Below are 17,704 nucleotides of genomic sequence, written 5' to 3'. Positions count from 1 at the left end.
TAGCAAAACCGAGGCTTTCTGAGGGTTCATTGCCAGCGCCTTCCAGGGCCCAAGTCCTGGTAGGGAAGAGGCCAGAGCTGGGCGGGGGTGAGGGGTGGTGGAGGTTTTGCTGGCAAGGCCACGGGGCACCTGGACGGATCCAGAGACTGTCGCCAGTCTGGAAAGAACGGCACGCTGGACCAAGAGCCTAGCCGAGCATCTGGCATCACGCTTCCTGCAGTTCACGCCGAGCCCTCCGCAAGCCTGCCTTGTAGACGTGACTTCACCTTCTCAGAAAATAGCGTCCTTCCCAGGGAGAAAAAGATACGGAAGAAAGACAGACAATCAGAGCTTCCAAAATGCCCTTCAAAGGGTTATGATGTTCACAGCAGAACGTGAGCATCTCGACCTCACCCAGGTGGGCGTGCCTAAAAACTTAAGATGGTCCGCTAAACCTCAAGGCTTATTAAACGACAAAGCGTCCACCTGAGCACCCCGTCCAGAGGTGAGTGTGGGGAGAAAACATCTGGACAGTCGTGCCAACCGCTCCCATCTTAAAATATTCAACTATCCCTTTCGCGCATGGATACTAAACAGTTTGAATGATACCCCTCCAAAAGTACCAAATATTCTAAACACGTGGGACTCACTCAGATAATTCTAGTAAGCAATGTTAAGGTGATTGACCTATTTTTTTATTTGTTTTTTTTTTGTTTTTTGTTTTGTCCTGGGACAAGATACTGAAGATCATTCTGATAAATGATGCAACAGTGTCCCCTACAGGCCAGGAGAGCTGTTCCTTAGTCCCCCCCGCCCCCATTACTTCCTCAACTAAAAGCCAGAGTTAAACTCTGATGTGGAATCTGGAATAGACATTACAGAGTAAATTTGCAAAATATACTTGGGACACCCCAAGATAGAATAAAATGACTACTGTTCATGTGTGGCGAACTGTTTCCTACATATAAACAGCTGGGGAGGAACCCATCACGGAGGAGATAAACGCCGCCCCTTCTTCTACTCAAATCAGCCTTGACTAACCCAGCCCCCAAATGACTCCATTTGGAGGATTTAGAGGTTCTTAGAGGCTAAACTTTGATGCTCTCCCCTGCACCCCCACTCTCCCATCTTCCAAAAGATTGTAACCAATATAAAAGAAATGGCATAGCTATAAAGGTAACAACTTTCCTTTAAAAGAGTTACGGTAAGGGAAATTTATTTATAAAGCAGGACCTGGAAATTCTTTCCTTTAGAGAGTGATGCCCCCACATCTAAACAGTGTGAAACATGTGTAGGGGAGAGGAGATAAATCTTTAGAGGTCCATGCCCACCTGTCTGCACCCTGGGAAGGATCCTGGGAGGTCTCTGAGCCCAATATCGTGAGACCGAGGCGAAGCATCCAGTGATCACGTGCCCTGTCACTGTTCTGGTGGAGGCCACACAGTGGAGGTCTGAGCTGGGCTGTCCCGGCTTAAATTCCATCTCCACTCCTTATTGGTTGTGTTGCTTTGAGCGAGTTACTCTTATCTCGTGATGTGTTAAAAATTCGGGCACTTAGTTGAGTTCTCAATAAATGTTAGCTATTATTACGAAAATCAGTACAAGGGCAGTGGAGGCAGAAACCGACAGGAGGAACATCTACCCTACCTTCGGCTGCAACGTGGGACCTAACCCACAGGGCTGCACCTTGTCAGAGCCGGAAGGTGTCTTCCGGGTCACCTGGATCAAGCCGATTCTTTCTGAGATGAAGTCGCTGAGATCCAGTGCCTGCGACATGCCCAGCATCCACAGCCAGCTGGCGATAGGACTCGAACTGGAGTCCAGGCCCCCATCTGGCCCTTCTCCGTGACAGTGCCTAGCGCAGAGGATGAAATCCAGCTCCATCGAGTGCTTCACCAGTGCAGTAACATCGTGCCCCTGACATGAGGCTGGGATTGAGCCTGAGGCACGCTCTCAAAAGAGAGGCCAGTCTGGTTACGAGGCTGGGTTTATTCCTGACTTTTTTGTTTTGATCTGAAGACAGAGAATTGTTTTCACTGAACATCTAGGATGTTATAGGTACTTGCTCTAGGTGTTCGACGTGCAACCCCTTAATCAGCCCTATGAACTCGGTTCCATTATTATTATCCCCAGGCAAGTTACGAATGAGAAAGCTGAGGTTCAGAGGGGCTAGGTAGCTTATCATGTGACAATCTGTAACTGTAACTCGCTTGAAGTTACAGAAGTGGGTCCGAGATTCAAACCTGATTCATGCTCCCAACCTCGACGTCATAATAATGAAACTGCTTTGAAGAAAATCCTAAAGAAAAAAATCTCCCTCTCACTATTTAACAATGAGAACTGGACTCCCCAGAGAGAGGGTAGCCCAGATCTTATCCTATAACCCACGATCATATATAGATTTCTCCCTTATCACTCGTAGTTAGAGACAAACAGCCCCTATCCACTTGTAGCCGACGCAACTTCCCAATGCAGCAGGATGCCCCGTCAAATGGCTGGGCACACGTAACGAGACTCACACAAGAACACTTCAAGAGAACCCGCCATGTTCTTCCCCAGAATGAGGGTTTGTTTGCATGGAATCCTGACGTAACCTCGTGCACAATATTTATTGTGCAATATCGTATAATGTATTTCCCCTAGTCAAGTGTTACTCATTTCTATAAACTCATGGGCCACAGTCGTGCCTAGTACCGGGTAGGCCCTCAGTAAGTGTTTGTGGAGTCAACAGAAGACTGACTGCTCACCCCCAGTAACCATAACCACCATTTATTAAAGGCTGGAGTCCATTATCGCATGAAATACACATGATGACATCACAACACCTACGAGATAGGCACGGTTTCTCCGGCTCCCTCTTAAGAGATATTTGTGAATATCACGTGGCCTGGATTTAAGCTTTTTCCTTAAAGTGAAGGCCTTTCGGGTGACTTTTTTTTTTTTTTTTTTTTTGTTACTGGGAACCAGGGTGCAGATCACCTCAGGAGAAATTAATAGTGTGAAGTCCCAAGGGTGGTGTCCCCCGGGATGGCGGTGTCCCACAAACAACTCACAAACAACTCACGAACACGGGCGACTACAACCGCAAGTGTCCTAACAGGTGGCCACTCTATGACGAAGGTCGGAAGAGAAAATTGTGTATCTTTATCTCAACCGAGCGACTGTATTTTGGCTCTGCTGAGTAGTGTTGAGATGCAGGACGTGGCAACGACATACGTTTCTTTAAAAGAAAATGTTTGGAGGACCACTTAGAAAAAAGAGTTCCGGTCTGTCATAAGAGCATAAGGTCCATGAAAGAAGAATTTTCATCCATTTTCTTCACTGCTGTGTTCTCGGTGCCTGGAACAGTGCTTGGCAAATGGCAGGCACTTACTAAGTATCTACTGAATAAATAAATGAATGAATTGATGTTTTCTCAAAAAGTTTAAGAAGCACTGCCTGTAAGAAACAGCCAGCAACCAAGCACAGCCAGAAACCTGCCAGGAGCAGAGCTCGCTCTGAAGTCTGTGTGTTGATCTTATAAATAAGATGCGCACAAGTCAAGTGGCTTTTGTCCCCCATAAAATCGTTCAAATAATGACAGTAACAACGGTAATAACACATTAATAGCACTTGACTCCTTAAGATACAGTTGCTGTATCTTGGAAAAAAAGGGTAACCCCATCTCGAGACTCATTTAATCCTTGCTTTAAATTTATACAATGTTTCAATTCCTACACATTTATGAGGAGGTTTTATGGAGTTATCGGGTTTTATGGAGTAATCTGGTTCAGAGACACAGAGGATGTTCTTCTGCTAAGGGTAGCAGAAAGCAGGGACTACGATTATTAGAGGAGATGGAACGGATGCATTAAAAACAAAAGGCATCGGTGGCGACCAGCAGGCCAGCGCCTCCTCGCAGCTCCCCAGATCCCCAGACTCGACTTCGCCTCCTCCTCATGCTCACCCCAAAGGTGCGAACAAACCCACCCGGGAGCAATGGTCAGCTACTGAACTGTGCATGCCGCAGCTCCTAGCTCCCCACTGCCTCTGCCAGGAGAAGCAGCCGCTCTCTCTAGCCTGAGTGACGGCAGTTGACATGGTCAGATGACTCAGTCACACGTAGTCTCAGAAGATAATTACATCAGCCTCATCATCTCGCGACCCATTCTCAAGGCCGGTGATTCTACTTTTTGTGATCACAATTCCCCAGGACGGAAATCAAACCTGGGCCCAAACGCCGAGTCACCAAGGCTGATTGATGCTCATCGGTGCACTGATATCATTAAAGCCACATCGGGACGTGAACAGGTAACCGGCAAAGAGGAGCTGCCTGGAGCAGGTTAAATAGGGACTGAAAGCCACGCTGAGCCCTAGCTGTGCCCCTCCCGGCCTGAAACCCATGCCCTGGCTCAGAGGAAGGACCCTAAGGAGGGCTTTCTCCTCCCCATTCTTCCTGTTCTCTCCCAGTTCTATCTCACTTCCAAGAAGGGCAGGAGATCAGGAGCGACGGGCTCGGGGATGAGACCGTGGAAACATGGAGTCAGATACGTGCATCACACATGTCGGTTACTCCCTCCCGTAACTTCCGCCAAACTCTAGGTTCCCTCGCAGAAGACTCTGCCGCTGAGCCATCTTTCCGCTTCCCACAGTGCCGCAGACAAAACCGAGCGAAAGGGTGCAGCCGGCGGCCGTGTCGCTGACCGTCCCCCGCTCCCCTCTGACCGTCCCCCGCTCCCCTCTGACCGTCCCCCGCTCCCCTCGACACTTCCCAACACTCCCAGCTCGGTTCCTTGTATGTAACAAATTCTCCAAAAATAAGTTAATTCGGGGCCAACTTGTCAGTTTTGCATATGATTCAGGCCTGCCAGGGAGCAAAGGGGGACACCGGCTCCCCACGGAGAAAATCCAGCACGCCAGCCTTCGATCCGGAGTCGACCCGCACGAGAGATTTGCACAAACTGATTTACCTGTCGTACCCAGAGCAGAGTTCTGAAGCTGATGCGCTTAGAAAAGTAAATTCTACTCATGACACGATACGGACTGGAAGTAGACTCTGTAACAAAGATATGCAAAGGGGACCCACCCCGGAGGTGAGTGGTGATGGCCGGGGTTGTGGAGAATGGAAGGGTGGTCAACAATAAGATGGCTGTGTCACTTGGCCAGAAAAAGTGCTGACTTGGCAGGGTTTTTTTTTTTTTGAGCCACCAAAGCTCAATACGGGGAAGAAATGTCTATAACACCATCCAGGTCTAGACAGCTACTTATAGCTGGAAGGAAGTAGTTCTAAATGCTTTTCTAAGAAGCTGCCATAAACATTTCTTTAAACAGTTCTCAGCACCATTGTAAGGTTCACCGGACCCGAATGAAGTTGTCTACTACGGGAATCGGAGTAAGTCCCGTTTGAGCCTCGCAATCGAGGAGCTGGGAGTGGACAGACTTTCCATTTAATCGGGCTACGTTCCTGGCCGGCGTGCAAATGCTTGGAGACGCTGTAACAAAAGAAATGTAAGAGAATGCAGAAGACATACGTAGGGGGTCTCCAGAAACAAATCGGCTGGGCCGCACGCAAAGAAATAAAGGGCACAGCTGCGTTCTCATGACAAAGCCATGTGGAACTCCGTCGGTCCAACGAGCCAAGTACAAGTCTGCCATATTTGGAAAACTCCTAATAGAAAACGAATGGTCTTAAATAAGCACATGAAAAGATGCTCAGCATCACTAGTCATCAGAGGAATGCAAATCAAAACCACAATGGTACCACTGGGATGTACATAATATAAAAAAATGATAAGTGTTGCCAAGGCTATAGAAATATTGGAACCTTTGTGTACTACTGGTAAGAACGTGAAATGGTGCGGCGGATGCGGAAAACAGCCTGGCAGCTCCTCAAAAGCTGAACACATCGTTACCATGTGACTCTGCACCTCCATTCCCGGGTAAACACTCGAAGGGAGGGAAACCTGCACGTGAATGTTCAGAGCATCCATCTTCGTAAGTGCCAAAAAGTGTAAACAGCCCAGATGTCCATCAACTGATGAACGAATGATGATGAATGAAAATGCGGTATATCCACGCAGCGGAATATTACTAGGCAAATAAAAAGGGATGAAGTACTCACATGCTACAACATGGATGCACTTTGAAAACGCTAAGCTAATGAAAGCAGCCAGACACAAAAGGCCGCTTACGATTCCGTTTATGTGACATGTTCAGAACAGGCAAATGGATAGAGACAGAAAGCGGCTGCCAGGGAGTAGGGAGAAGGGGGAACAGGGAGCGGCTGTCGGCAGCTGGAATTGCTACAACCCTGTGAATACACCACAACCCTCTGAATACACCACAACCCTGTGAATACACCAGAAAAAACCCCACTAGCTTATGCTATGGGAGGTTGTATATTCTGTGAGCTATACTCAATTCTTAAAAACCACGATGGCCTGGTTTTTGTCTTCTTTCTTGTGTTCGTACCTGGCTTAGCATAGAATCAAAGGCATCGATTTAAAGGTAAAAAGCACAGTTTACCCTTAAAGAGGTCCGCATCGCTCCGCGTTACCCACCCCGTAACTTCCCGCTCACTTGTAAACGCCCAGGGACACGCACAGTCAAGTCAAAACCGGAAATGAAAGAGACGCCGACTCTGGATAATATTTAGAGGCATTTTTTTTTTTCCTTCCTTAAATATAATTATTGTCTGGGTGAGGCTTGCATTACGGAGACGACGCAGGTCACGCTGAGGATTTCAGCAGTGCGGCCGTCTGCAAAGCCGTCTGTCACTAAACACTTCCGTGGGTGTGTCAGCGCAACCGGCCACTCTGCCACGGTGACGATGGCACCACCTCTTCCCGCCTTCTCCGAGCACCGCCTTCCACAGCCTCTTCCTAGGATCCTGCGACATTCCCGTCCCCAGAACCATTCTTACGTTGGCCGCTGAGTGCTCCTCTCGTGCACGGCGTCTACTGCGGCCTTCTGTCAACGGTAGGGATACGCGCTGTACGAAACGCTTATTAAATCATCCTTGCTTGAGAAAGCAGAGTCGTGGGATGCGCCAACTGTCTCTGAAGAGGAGTACAGACCCCTGTGAGCTCCGGTGTCACCGGTCACAGGCCGGGATGCTCGGCTCCCCGGAAGCAGGGCGAGAGCTTTAAATAGATCACTCTCGTCAATTAACGGAAAGTGAACACATAGCTTGTGACCTACCCATTGCTGGCACTAATTAGCACGATGATCGTTCTTTGAAAAAGGAATAAAGACAGGAACAAACATATCTACTCGATTATGTGCTTTCTTCTAATTTTTACAGAAAAACTGCCAGGTTGTAAGAATCAAACAGGGTGCAAGAGTCATATACATATTCAGTATCAAAAAAGGCATAATGTTATGTTCAGTGGCAAGACTTGGAAATGGATCACAACTTTTTTTGGTGAAGCATTTTCTCTAACACTTGATTCGCCCATATTCTCCAAACTGAGCAAGAGACAGAAACAAAATACGTGGCTCTCACTCTGATATATTCGAGGCAAAGGAAGCCCATTCCTTTCCTTAAGCCGACTACAAACAATTATTCCATAATAAACACGCCCTCAAAATCGTCAGCAATCTAGGAAAGACGCTGGGGATGTGTGTAACATAAACAAAGGCGCCGATTTTTACTCTATTTTATTTAGAAAACCAACTCGGGCGTGGACACCGAACTGTACCTTTCTTCGGCACACTTTTCAAATGATAATTTCTTCCACTGTCACCATTAAATCTTAATCCATTCCAGCTCCCTGCATGGGTCATTGAGTCTATATGTACTGCTGTTATTTTAAAGTGTTTCCCCTCGGTCGGGAGAGAGGGGGAGAAAGGGCGCTGAGAGCCAGATGGGCCTCTTCACAGTTCATTTATCAAACCTAATACGCTGGGCTCCACCCTCCTCTCACTCACTATTGCGGTTAAACTTCCATATAATTTGGTAATCATTTTCATTATCGCAGAGTGACCTCAAAGCAGCCTATCCGGGGCTACCCGGTCCTCGCAGCTGCTCTTTTTCTGCCTTTTCCTACAGTAGACCCTAAGAGCCTCGGAGTTTATTAGCTGCAGACTGACCTTTGGGCTGCAGAGGTCAAGAAGGGGTCAGATCAGAGGGCTTGCCCAGTTCTTTAAAAGCTATAACAAGCTGTCCATCAGGCAGAGTGGACTGTATAAACAAAGCCGAATCTTCAGAAATTCTGTACGACTTCTGTTAACACTTACCCTGCATTCACACGGCTTCTCCCGACGTATTTTGGATCATTCAACTCCGGGGAAGTGAACAGACAGCCCTAATAAGCCTATTTGAAGAGGGTTGTTTATGGGATTACGGAGCTCGGGGCAGGAAACCCACAGCACTCAGCGTGCCTCTGGAATCGCGGGGTTGTATGACGCTGTGACAAACTCGGTTACCCCGAGTCATGCGGAATTGACACTTTCCTCCAAAAGCTAAATTACAGGGAACATATGCTTTCAGTTTAAGAGACTTTAGCGAGCCCCAAACAATGGCTTGGCTCCTGGCCTGAGAGATACAAAATATTTTAAAACCAAGTTACGAATTTCGCTTAAAATTCCCCGATATCGTTCCCACAGATGAACCTGCTGCAGGCGGAGATGGGGAACCTCCGTGACAGCAGACTTGGAGCTACTGCCAGCGGCGGGGTCTCAGCTGGCCCAAAGTTCTTGAAGCTGTGCTGTTGGCGGCACATTCTCTAACGTGCAATATAAGGTGATGACTGTCACCTGTATTGAGCTTTCAGGGGGAAACGTTTCCATGATTATCTAATCTAACTGATGCCCCCGATAGCTTCGACGAAAGGAAGACGCCGCGACCTGTCGCTTGGCCTTTGGCGAGCATTCACCATCTTCCGTCAGGGCACATTTTTCGGCGTGGGACCCTGTCGGGCCCAGGCGGCTGGCTGAGTCCCACCGTGGCTGTGGCACAACTTCTGCCTCCACGTGCCCGGCAGCTACACGAGGCAACGGCCGACGCCAGGCTTCCAGGGGACACTTCGATGGGGGAAAGGGAGGTGCACGGGAACGGTCTGTGTGTCCGGATCACGTGGATGAGTCTTTCAGGCAGGTCCCAGGGATGGGAAACATCAAATGGGGGTGGCGTGGGGGCGGGGGGAAGGGTTCGGGTTATTTAATACTCGGGACCCTTTTCCTTCGGAGCTCTCAAGACAGCGCCCGCGCGGAATTTTCTTTCAGGTGTTTGGTTTTAGGGAGGCCTGCGCAGTGTCAGCGGCCAAGCGCCCCCGTGCCCCTCCCGCCGCAGAGGGCTGGAGAGGCTTTGTTTCAGATGCTAGACTACATCAACTTCAACGCTGGCTCCAGCCCCTGATTAAACTGCTCGCAGTAAGGGCCAGAAGTGCTGAAACCAGACTCCTTTTAAACAGGCCGTTTCGGCCACGTTGTCGGATGATTTGGGGGAATTAGGAAACTTTTGTTAACAAACCAAATGCACTCAACAGAAGCCGTCCGTTCTCAACATTTGGTCTCTGAGCTGCGCTGTCTTTGGAGGAATAGGGATGGTGGGAGAGAGATTAGAGGGGAATTCTTTCTTTCCTCTGTCTCCTCTCTCTCTCTCTCTCTCCCTCTCTCTCTCTCTCTTCCTCCTTCCCTCTCTCCCTCTCTCTCTCTCCTCCTTTCTCCCTTTTCTATTTAATAAGAATCACCCGATAAACACAGAGAGACAAAAACCTCTTAGATGTCCCCACACTAATATTTCATTCTTTAACAAAATATGTGTGCTTTACTGAATATACACACTTACACTGTAACACAAAGAGAATTTTAAAATTAATTATTGAAACTTTAACTGGACATCATTTCATGACTGTAGTCGAAACTGTCATTTACTCTGACCACATGACAAAATGGGAGGGGTAGAGAGACTGTCACTGGGAATTTTTAAATTATTGTTTCAACGCAAGTCTGAATTTAGAGGTAACGCACATATTTGAAAAAGCTGCTTTCTGGTACCCAGTCAGAATGGACAGTTCATGCTCTTCACTGTCTTCTTTCTTGGAAGATGCTCATCTTCAGCCTTATTGAGACAAATCTATTTTTATGATAACTGTTACTAGTAAAGCCATCAATTGTTGTAAATTCTATTGCGTGAACTCATTTGGAGAATATTATGGTTATCAATAAGTGTTCTTGACTCCAGGCGCACAGAATTTTTAAGCATCAGATAAGACTCTGAGACAAAATATAGCATGATCCTCCTAACTCCTCTCCCTCTTGCTTAAAGACAGATGATAATTCAACAATTTTTACAGACTACAGATCTAAAGGATAACTCTAACATGTGGGCAAACTACTTCCAGCCTTCCACCCATAAATTATTGTTCAGATAAGAGCAAGATAACATGATATTTAGTATGTAAGCATCCAGCCTGTAAATATTGATGATTTCTTTGTAAAGACTTTCTACCAGTCACAGCTTTCTAACTACAGGTAAGTCTGTGTGCCAAGAAATTATGCTGAAGCCAAAGGAATTCCTACGTGGTCAGTTCTAAAAAGGAGGGTGGTAAACAAGCAATGCGCCTCTCATCGCTGACATAAAGGCACTGCGTGGGTTTCTCTGGCATCGCCCTCGCTAAATGGCAAAGCTCGCCTTTTAGATTGTTGTTCAAAAGGGCTCTCTAGCATCAGGTGCTTATATCACATTATGCTCGAGATGCCAACATTCAGGCTAAATGTTATACTCGGGGATCAATCATATACACATACAGATGGCACCGTGCATCTCTCCAATTACTGGAGGAACCGGGTGCGGGGGAGACCACGTTAGCTGAAATCATCTGTAACTTGCTTATTTTTCACGACCTCTCGGATGAGAAGGACGAGACCCGCCACGAGGAAGGACTTAGCCAGATACAGCCCTTGTTCTTCCGGGTCAACAGACCCCGCTGCGTAACGGAACTGACCTGGCACGCCACTCCCTCCTCAGGTTCTGGCGTGTCGTGAGCGAGGTAAGGATGGCAGTCACGATCTCGTTCCTTTGTTCCATGGGGACCCCCTCTCTTCTCACTTCGCGAAGCACTGCATTGGTCTAGGAGAAATGATCCAAAATAAGGAGAAAGAAAAAGTGAAAAATTAATAATAAAAAAAAAAAGCCCATAAGCAAATAAGGACAGTAAATCAATGGCTTTTTTATTACAGTTCCCCTGCTAACAAATCAATACAGTAAATGATGGTCAAAAATGGCCGGCATATATTTTGTATTTAATCAATGTACATGGCACAAAGGTAAACTCTGAAGCCCCACTGCCTTAAGTAACACATCAAGATCCTGTGCGTCCTCGCTCTTAATTTTCTCAGCACACCAATGATTTTTTTCCCTGGGAATTGCCCACCATGAGCTATTATTAGAAATGATTTTCACGTACCCTTCACTGCGCGTTGTTTGTTTTGCCTTTTAAAAAAGAGCAGTCTCTGACTTTCACTCTCTCTGTTGCCTGCCTCCCAGCTGAGGCTTTCTGCCCTGTCTTTCTTATTTGAATCATTAATTCCCTTTTCCAGCCATGCCGGCAATTTGCTTTTTGTTTTTTGTTGTTGTTGTTGTTCTGTTTTTTGGTCCCTTCATTTTCATTGCTGGTTGCAAATCAAGATCTTGCAAAGAAAGAAAGAATAAGAGTACAAAAATAAAAAAGCACTGTATATAGCTCCACGAATATCGTTCCGGCTTTGAAAATCCACTACGTATTTCAAATCATACGTACAAGGATTCTTATGCACATGGACGTGTGATCTGGGGAAGAATCACTTATACTATGGTCATGACCACAGCCCTAAAAAAAAGGCTCACAGATGAGTATAAAACACTCCAGCCTCCGCACGGCACTGGGAAACGTCAGAAGCTGCTTTGAGAAGCAGCTGAAACTCGAGCACATCGCACCCTGCTCGCTCGGCACGCAGCATCGCGTCAAAACTCAAGTCTGAAACTGTCATTTCGGTTTTACCTACGACCCTGTGTGTGCACACGCATTCGGAGCACGCACATTCACGCGACACTGAGAATGAGTACGAAAATGATGAACGGTACCCTACGGATACGGGAAACCTGAAGGAGCAGAGGTCTTTCAAGTTTTCATCATGGAACTTCTCACCACGTGGATTTATCTTCACATAACTGGTGTAGAAGCCTTTAGAACTGATAAATGCTGTTTTCCATTGAAAGTTAGTGTGGCTTCTTCGGAGATGTCATAACCAAAGCAATTGCTAAAAGGAATGAAACTGTCGCCTTCTTTGTTCTAGTGACTCGACGTACTCCTTATCCGACTGATGCCAATGCCTTCCTTTCAGGGTGCGCTCATAATCCAGTTCTCATGTAACACGAAATACCATGTCCTTGCTCCTCTGTAGCATATTACGGTGTATATGTACTATCTTCACGACAACCTTGAGAAGAGGTGTAGTGACCATTTGTTGTTCTAGTTGCCTTCCATCCACACCCAGTCCCCCCGTCCTGTTACAGCTCCCAGATCTCCTTCTGAGGAAGTCTTTCATTGTATGTAGTCTTAGAGGGAACTGTCAATCAAAACGTCCCACTATCCCCAGTCAAGGACGTGGGCCAGGCCAACCTGATTCTCTTTTCCGGGGCTTTAGACACTTAAGAAGAATGACAAAGAATGGGAAAATATTTGGAGGCTACATTTACGAGTCCAGGTCATTTTCTTTTCTTTTGATACCTTGAGTTATCCTTTCCATGAAGTCCCACTTTGTTCAAATCCACCAGAATCTGTTTCTGTTGCTTACAATCAAAAACCCTACATGAAGTGATGAAGAGAGGATACAAAGAAATTAAGACAAAGAGAGTCGAACAGGAAATAGTATCTCCACTGTGAAGGATCCAAGATAACCTGACTGGCACTAATCAGGAAAAGGAGCCCGACCCCCGCCTTCTAGGTCCAGAATTACGTCTCCTGCACCAGGCGATATACTCAGTTGGATGCTCAATGAGTCTCCAGGGCAACAGCGTTTCAGCCGTCCCGCACAGGGGAGGAAGCTCAGTTTCTCTAGGCAATTCCACTGCCAGAAGCCCGGGCTCCAAAGGCCTAAAGCGCGGGGTGCAAATTCAAACACCCACTAGAGCCAAGAAGGCAACGTGAACGGGTTACGCAGAAGTGACCGGAAGACAGCATAAGCTCTGTCTAAAAGGGCAGCCACTACAAGCAGCAGCCAACCCCGCCATTCAGAAAAGCTGGTTTGGTGGTGCTGGATTCATGAAATTTCAAAATAAACACGAAATCTGTGTCGGTCTTTTGTTTTGTTTTGTTTTTGTTTTTGAAAATTCCTGATTTTTAAATGTTGGAAACTAATTCTTTTTTTAAAACAATTTAAATATCATGTGGGCTAAACAAGAAACACCAGAACTCAGACAGCTGCCAATTTGTGACCTCTAGCATAAAAGATGTCCAATTTCAGAGAGGTCCTGGCATCAGAGGGTCTTCTAACAACACTGCGTTGCTCCTTATCTCTGATGTCCAACCTCACGTACTTAAAGCTGGTCAGGACTTCAGAAAGACATGTAGTTTATCACACACACACTATTTCCCCCAAATGCAAAACGCTTCAAATAGAAGACAAAGGACACATCTAGATGGCTCCAAAAACATGATGAAAATAAAATTCTTTCTCAACTGACTGTCTTTAAAAAGCTTTTTTTTTTTTTAAGTTATTTATCTCTTCTTTTTGCCTTTCTCATCATTTACATTTTATCCAGAGGCCCTTATTCTCCCTGGATCCTGAACAGACAGGAAGGAGGAAGGACTTAAGAAAGGAAGTCTCACGAGGCCAGGGCATCGTGTCTGTTTAGTTCACTACTTTGTCCCTATGTGCCTAATGACTTTTAATAAATATTTGTCAAATCAGTGACTAAAGAAGGAATTTGAAAAACAAGTACTGCAATTAAAAAAAAACAAAAAAGCAAAAAGCAATGGAAGGCTGCTTCTTTTTAAGAAAGGTAGTAGGGAGCTCTCGTCACAAAAGGATTCACTTCGAAGTCCACCTAAATGACTAGATCCCATGGTTTAGAGTTTCCGAAACGTCAGTCATTCTAGCACATTCTCATAATTCTTGCCAGGTTTGTGTATAAGGAATATAATAGTTAAGATTCTTCTGTAAATTGACTCCTATTTTGAATTTGTTTCAAAAGAAAAATGGAACGCCAGTGGCACTTGTCATACCAAAGAAGATGGCCATAAAACGGATATATTAAATACCAAGCTGTAAGTTTATTTCATTCCAGACAGGTGTTTCTGCTTGCTGAGGGCTGAGACTGAAGCCTGCTCCCTCTTGACGAAAGCAGGCATTGCAAGCGCTGGGGAACCTTATGGGCAGATCAGTCTAAACGAAGGCTCCCGTGACACGGTCACGTGGACGGAAAAGATGCAGAAGAGGGAGCCGCTTCCTTCCAGTGTGGACAGCCCTGGAGCCCACTTAGCGCCTCCCTGGGTGAGACCCGCGGTCCACACCACGCTCTGGACACGCTGCCCCGCTGCAGGGGACTTCAAACACTCCACAAAGGAACCTCTTTTCTCCTCAAACGTGGTCTCACACGGAACTCGACATAACAACGACGAAAACTAGAGTGGTTCTCTGAAACTGGTTGGGGACTCAGAGGCTGTCCCCTTGTCCTGCGCCATCTCCGCGAAATCCTGAGGAACTGTGAAACATCATTTGCCAACCTCGACCCAAGAGCATTTAAAATAGCATTCAACGTTTTTTAAAGTTTATACCTCGCTGGTGGGAATGCAAAACACGGCCATTCTGGTAAACAGCTCGGCAGTTTCTTATAGTTACACACATACAGTTTACACATGACCCGGAATCCGATTTCTAGGGATTTATCTAAAGGAATAAAAACTCACGTTCGTACAAAAACATGGACACAAACGTTTACAACAGCGTGAGTCATAACTGCCCCAACAACCGAAATGTCCTTCAGTGGGTAAATGGATAAACACAGGGTGGGACATCCACGTACAATCAGATTCGGCACAGAAATAACGAGGGATGAGCAACTGGTGTAGGCATCCAGCTGGATGGATCTCAGAGGCGTCACGCTGTGTGTAAGGGGACAGTAGCAGGAGGTTAAACACTGAATGACCCCGTTTATTTGACATTCTGGGAGAGGCAAATTATGGGGACAGAGAGCGAGTCAGTGGTTACCGGGGACCAGGGCGGGCGAGGGTTTATTACATACGAGCAGAATAAAGGGATTTTTAGATGATCGTGGCGGTGCTTACCTGAGTTTACACATATGTGAAAACTCACAGAACTGTACTGTTTGATCACATGAAAATTTTATAAAACGTATGTTTTAAAATTCATTTTCACCACATTTTTAGGGCAAGAAAGAACGCAGAGAACACAGTTACATATAAATACATCTAATAAATAGTAAAAAGTATAGAGAAATCTATTTGAATGATAAAACAAATTCTGTTACAAAAACATTTTTTTTTACGTTACTGGGAAAGGATGGGTGAACTCAGATTGAGCCTTCAGACCCTAAAATAGAGTATTTCGTAAAATGTAGAGGGAAAAGAAATTATTGCACAAAAGGAAATTTCAGAGCGTCCAAGAGTCTTCCTAGAGCGGCAGGAACAGTGAGATTTTTCTCCTCACGAGAGTGTCGGCTCCTGGAGGGTGGACGATATGAGGGAAATGTAAATAGCTCGTTTTCCCGTCAGCGGTAACACAGAACTATCTTCAAACAAGTACCAATTTTTAAACAGGCTCCTATTACCAAGAACACATACTCCTTCCTCTCCCCACAAAACGCAGGGAAAGGAAGCCACGGCTTTAAGGAATCACGCACTGGAGGTCGGATTTCATCTCATTAGTAATTCTTTTTCAACAGAAACCTATGGAAACGCCCTCCTATCAAGAAAAGACCGAGACTGTTAAAAAGGGCACTGGCTGTCGAAATCCCAGCTGTCGCCTCCCGCTTGCGAGCCTTTTCCGCAACTGTGAAATGGGGATGACAAGAGAACCCCTCCACAGTTCTTGGGGGGGACATCGTCCCAGTCCACACGCCACCGTGATGATGAGCGTTTGCTTTCCTCTTAAACTCGCTCATCGACCTTGTGCTAGGTTGTGCTATTTTAACGAAAGGATTCCTCAAAGTGTCTATGACTTTCGACGAAAAACTTCCAAAGGAAAGCAGGCCGTCACTGGACACGACCAGCAGGAACCCTGCGCAGATCCCGCCTGGCAGAAAATCTGTATTTTCGGAGGGCGGGTTTTATTTTTAGAACGAGTCCCGATTCCACTTGACGTTTCTCCATTCGTAGACACCTCTCCCTCTTAGGCCACCACCCCGCCTGTCCTTCTGCATCTGCTGTGTGAGCTTCTCACAGGGGCCCCCGCCTGCTGTTGGCGCAAAGCTACACCCTTGGTTTCTCCTCTCCTCCTTCTGCTTCGCTCTCTCCCTGGGTGTGATCGCCCCCCACTGGCTTCGGGGGTCCCCTGTAGACCAGTGCCATCTATACTCCTACCTTCAAAGAGAACCCCGCTGAGCTCTAGCCCCCACGAGACCAACGACCGGCTGTCTCTCCTCAACCTCACACGTGGCGCTTCAGCCTCGACTTGCCCACGTTTGAACTGAGGATGTTTGCTCTCCAATCTGTGCTTTGCGTCAGTCTGTTCCATCTCCCACGCTTCCCCAGAGTGCTGAATGACGCCACGATCAATGCGGCCATCCAGACTGGACACCTAGACCCCTGCCCTCCGCCCTCCCCCTCGTCTGCTCCCCCCATACCTGGACATGAAATCTGGTCATTCCGCTCCGTGCCGTAGGACTGAAACTCAGCTCGTCCTCTCTGCCAGAGGCTTCGCGCAGGCCGCCTCTCATCTGGACCTTGGACTGTCATCCAGACTAGTCCCTCTGTGTCAATCCCGCCCCTTTCATGAATTTTTTTCCTAGAAGAATTATCTTTTTAAAGTGCAAGTCTGAACATGTTAATTCCTTTCAAATTCAAATCTGGCATTACGTACAGCAGTGGTTTTAAGCTGTCTTCACGAAGGCCTGGGGTTTCTAGGAAGTATCTCGGGGTCAAGGCAGACAAGGAGATTCAGCCACCAAAACCCACCTGTTCATATACATTTCAGTTCTTGACATTGAAGGATATGAAGAATAATGATAATTTTGTTAAAAGCCCAAATTCCTTCACCTGACCAAAAACAAAACAAAACAAAACAACAAAAAACAAAAAAAAAAAACAAGAAAACTCTTCTTAATAAAGGTCCCAAAAAACAAAAAAAACAAAAAACAAAAAAAAACAAGAAAACTCCTCTTAGTAAAGGTCTCTGCTTCCCTCTCAAAATTTATCTATCTCCTCTCATCTTCTATTTCATATAAAACTAAATGCAGTTCTCTGAAAATACATGGCTGTTCTATACTATATATTGACTTGTACCTAGCAGCATAGCTTACCAACTACTAATTTTTTAAGAAATGTCTTAAATAACCCCTCCTCTGGTGAGTCTTCCATTAACCACACTCTTCTACCAAATTAAGTAGAGCTGATCACCTCTGCTCATGTGCCAGCCCTGAGCATCACACAAATGATGTCGTACTCCATTGCACTTCTTCCTCCAGAGTCTGAGCTCTATTAGGACAGTCGGGATCTATACCTGTTTCTTATTAATGCCCTCCAAGGCGCCTAAGATGGCACCATGTCAAGAAAGTGGCTCCTGACAGATGCCTGTTGAATAA

At 46.3% G+C, this 17,704-nt stretch overlaps 1 protein-coding gene across 7 annotated transcripts in view; it reads right to left on the bottom strand.

Moving 5' to 3' along the window:
- FTO (FTO, alpha-ketoglutarate dependent dioxygenase) overlaps positions 1-17,704 on the bottom strand; it is a 331,224-nt gene that overhangs the window by 141,109 nt on the left and 172,411 nt on the right. For 6 of the 7 annotated variants that reach the window (XM_015586964.2, XM_025044569.1, XM_025044570.1 and 3 more), the window contains one exon: positions 10,908-11,032. In XM_015586964.2, the coding sequence (XP_015442450.1) occupies positions 10,908-11,032 (125 nt within the window). Of the gene's footprint in view, positions 1-9,685; positions 10,037-10,907; positions 11,033-17,704 lie in introns of those variants that run through there. The other variant, XM_025044572.1, reaches the window with a different exon arrangement.

Source organism: Pteropus alecto, unplaced genomic scaffold (genome assembly GCF_000325575.1).
Source record: "Pteropus alecto unplaced genomic scaffold, ASM32557v1 scaffold123, whole genome shotgun sequence".
NCBI classification, from domain to species: Eukaryota; Metazoa; Chordata; class Mammalia; order Chiroptera; family Pteropodidae; genus Pteropus; species Pteropus alecto.
Note: the sequence above shows the minus strand (reverse complement) of the source record. Positions and strands in the feature narration are given on the sequence as shown.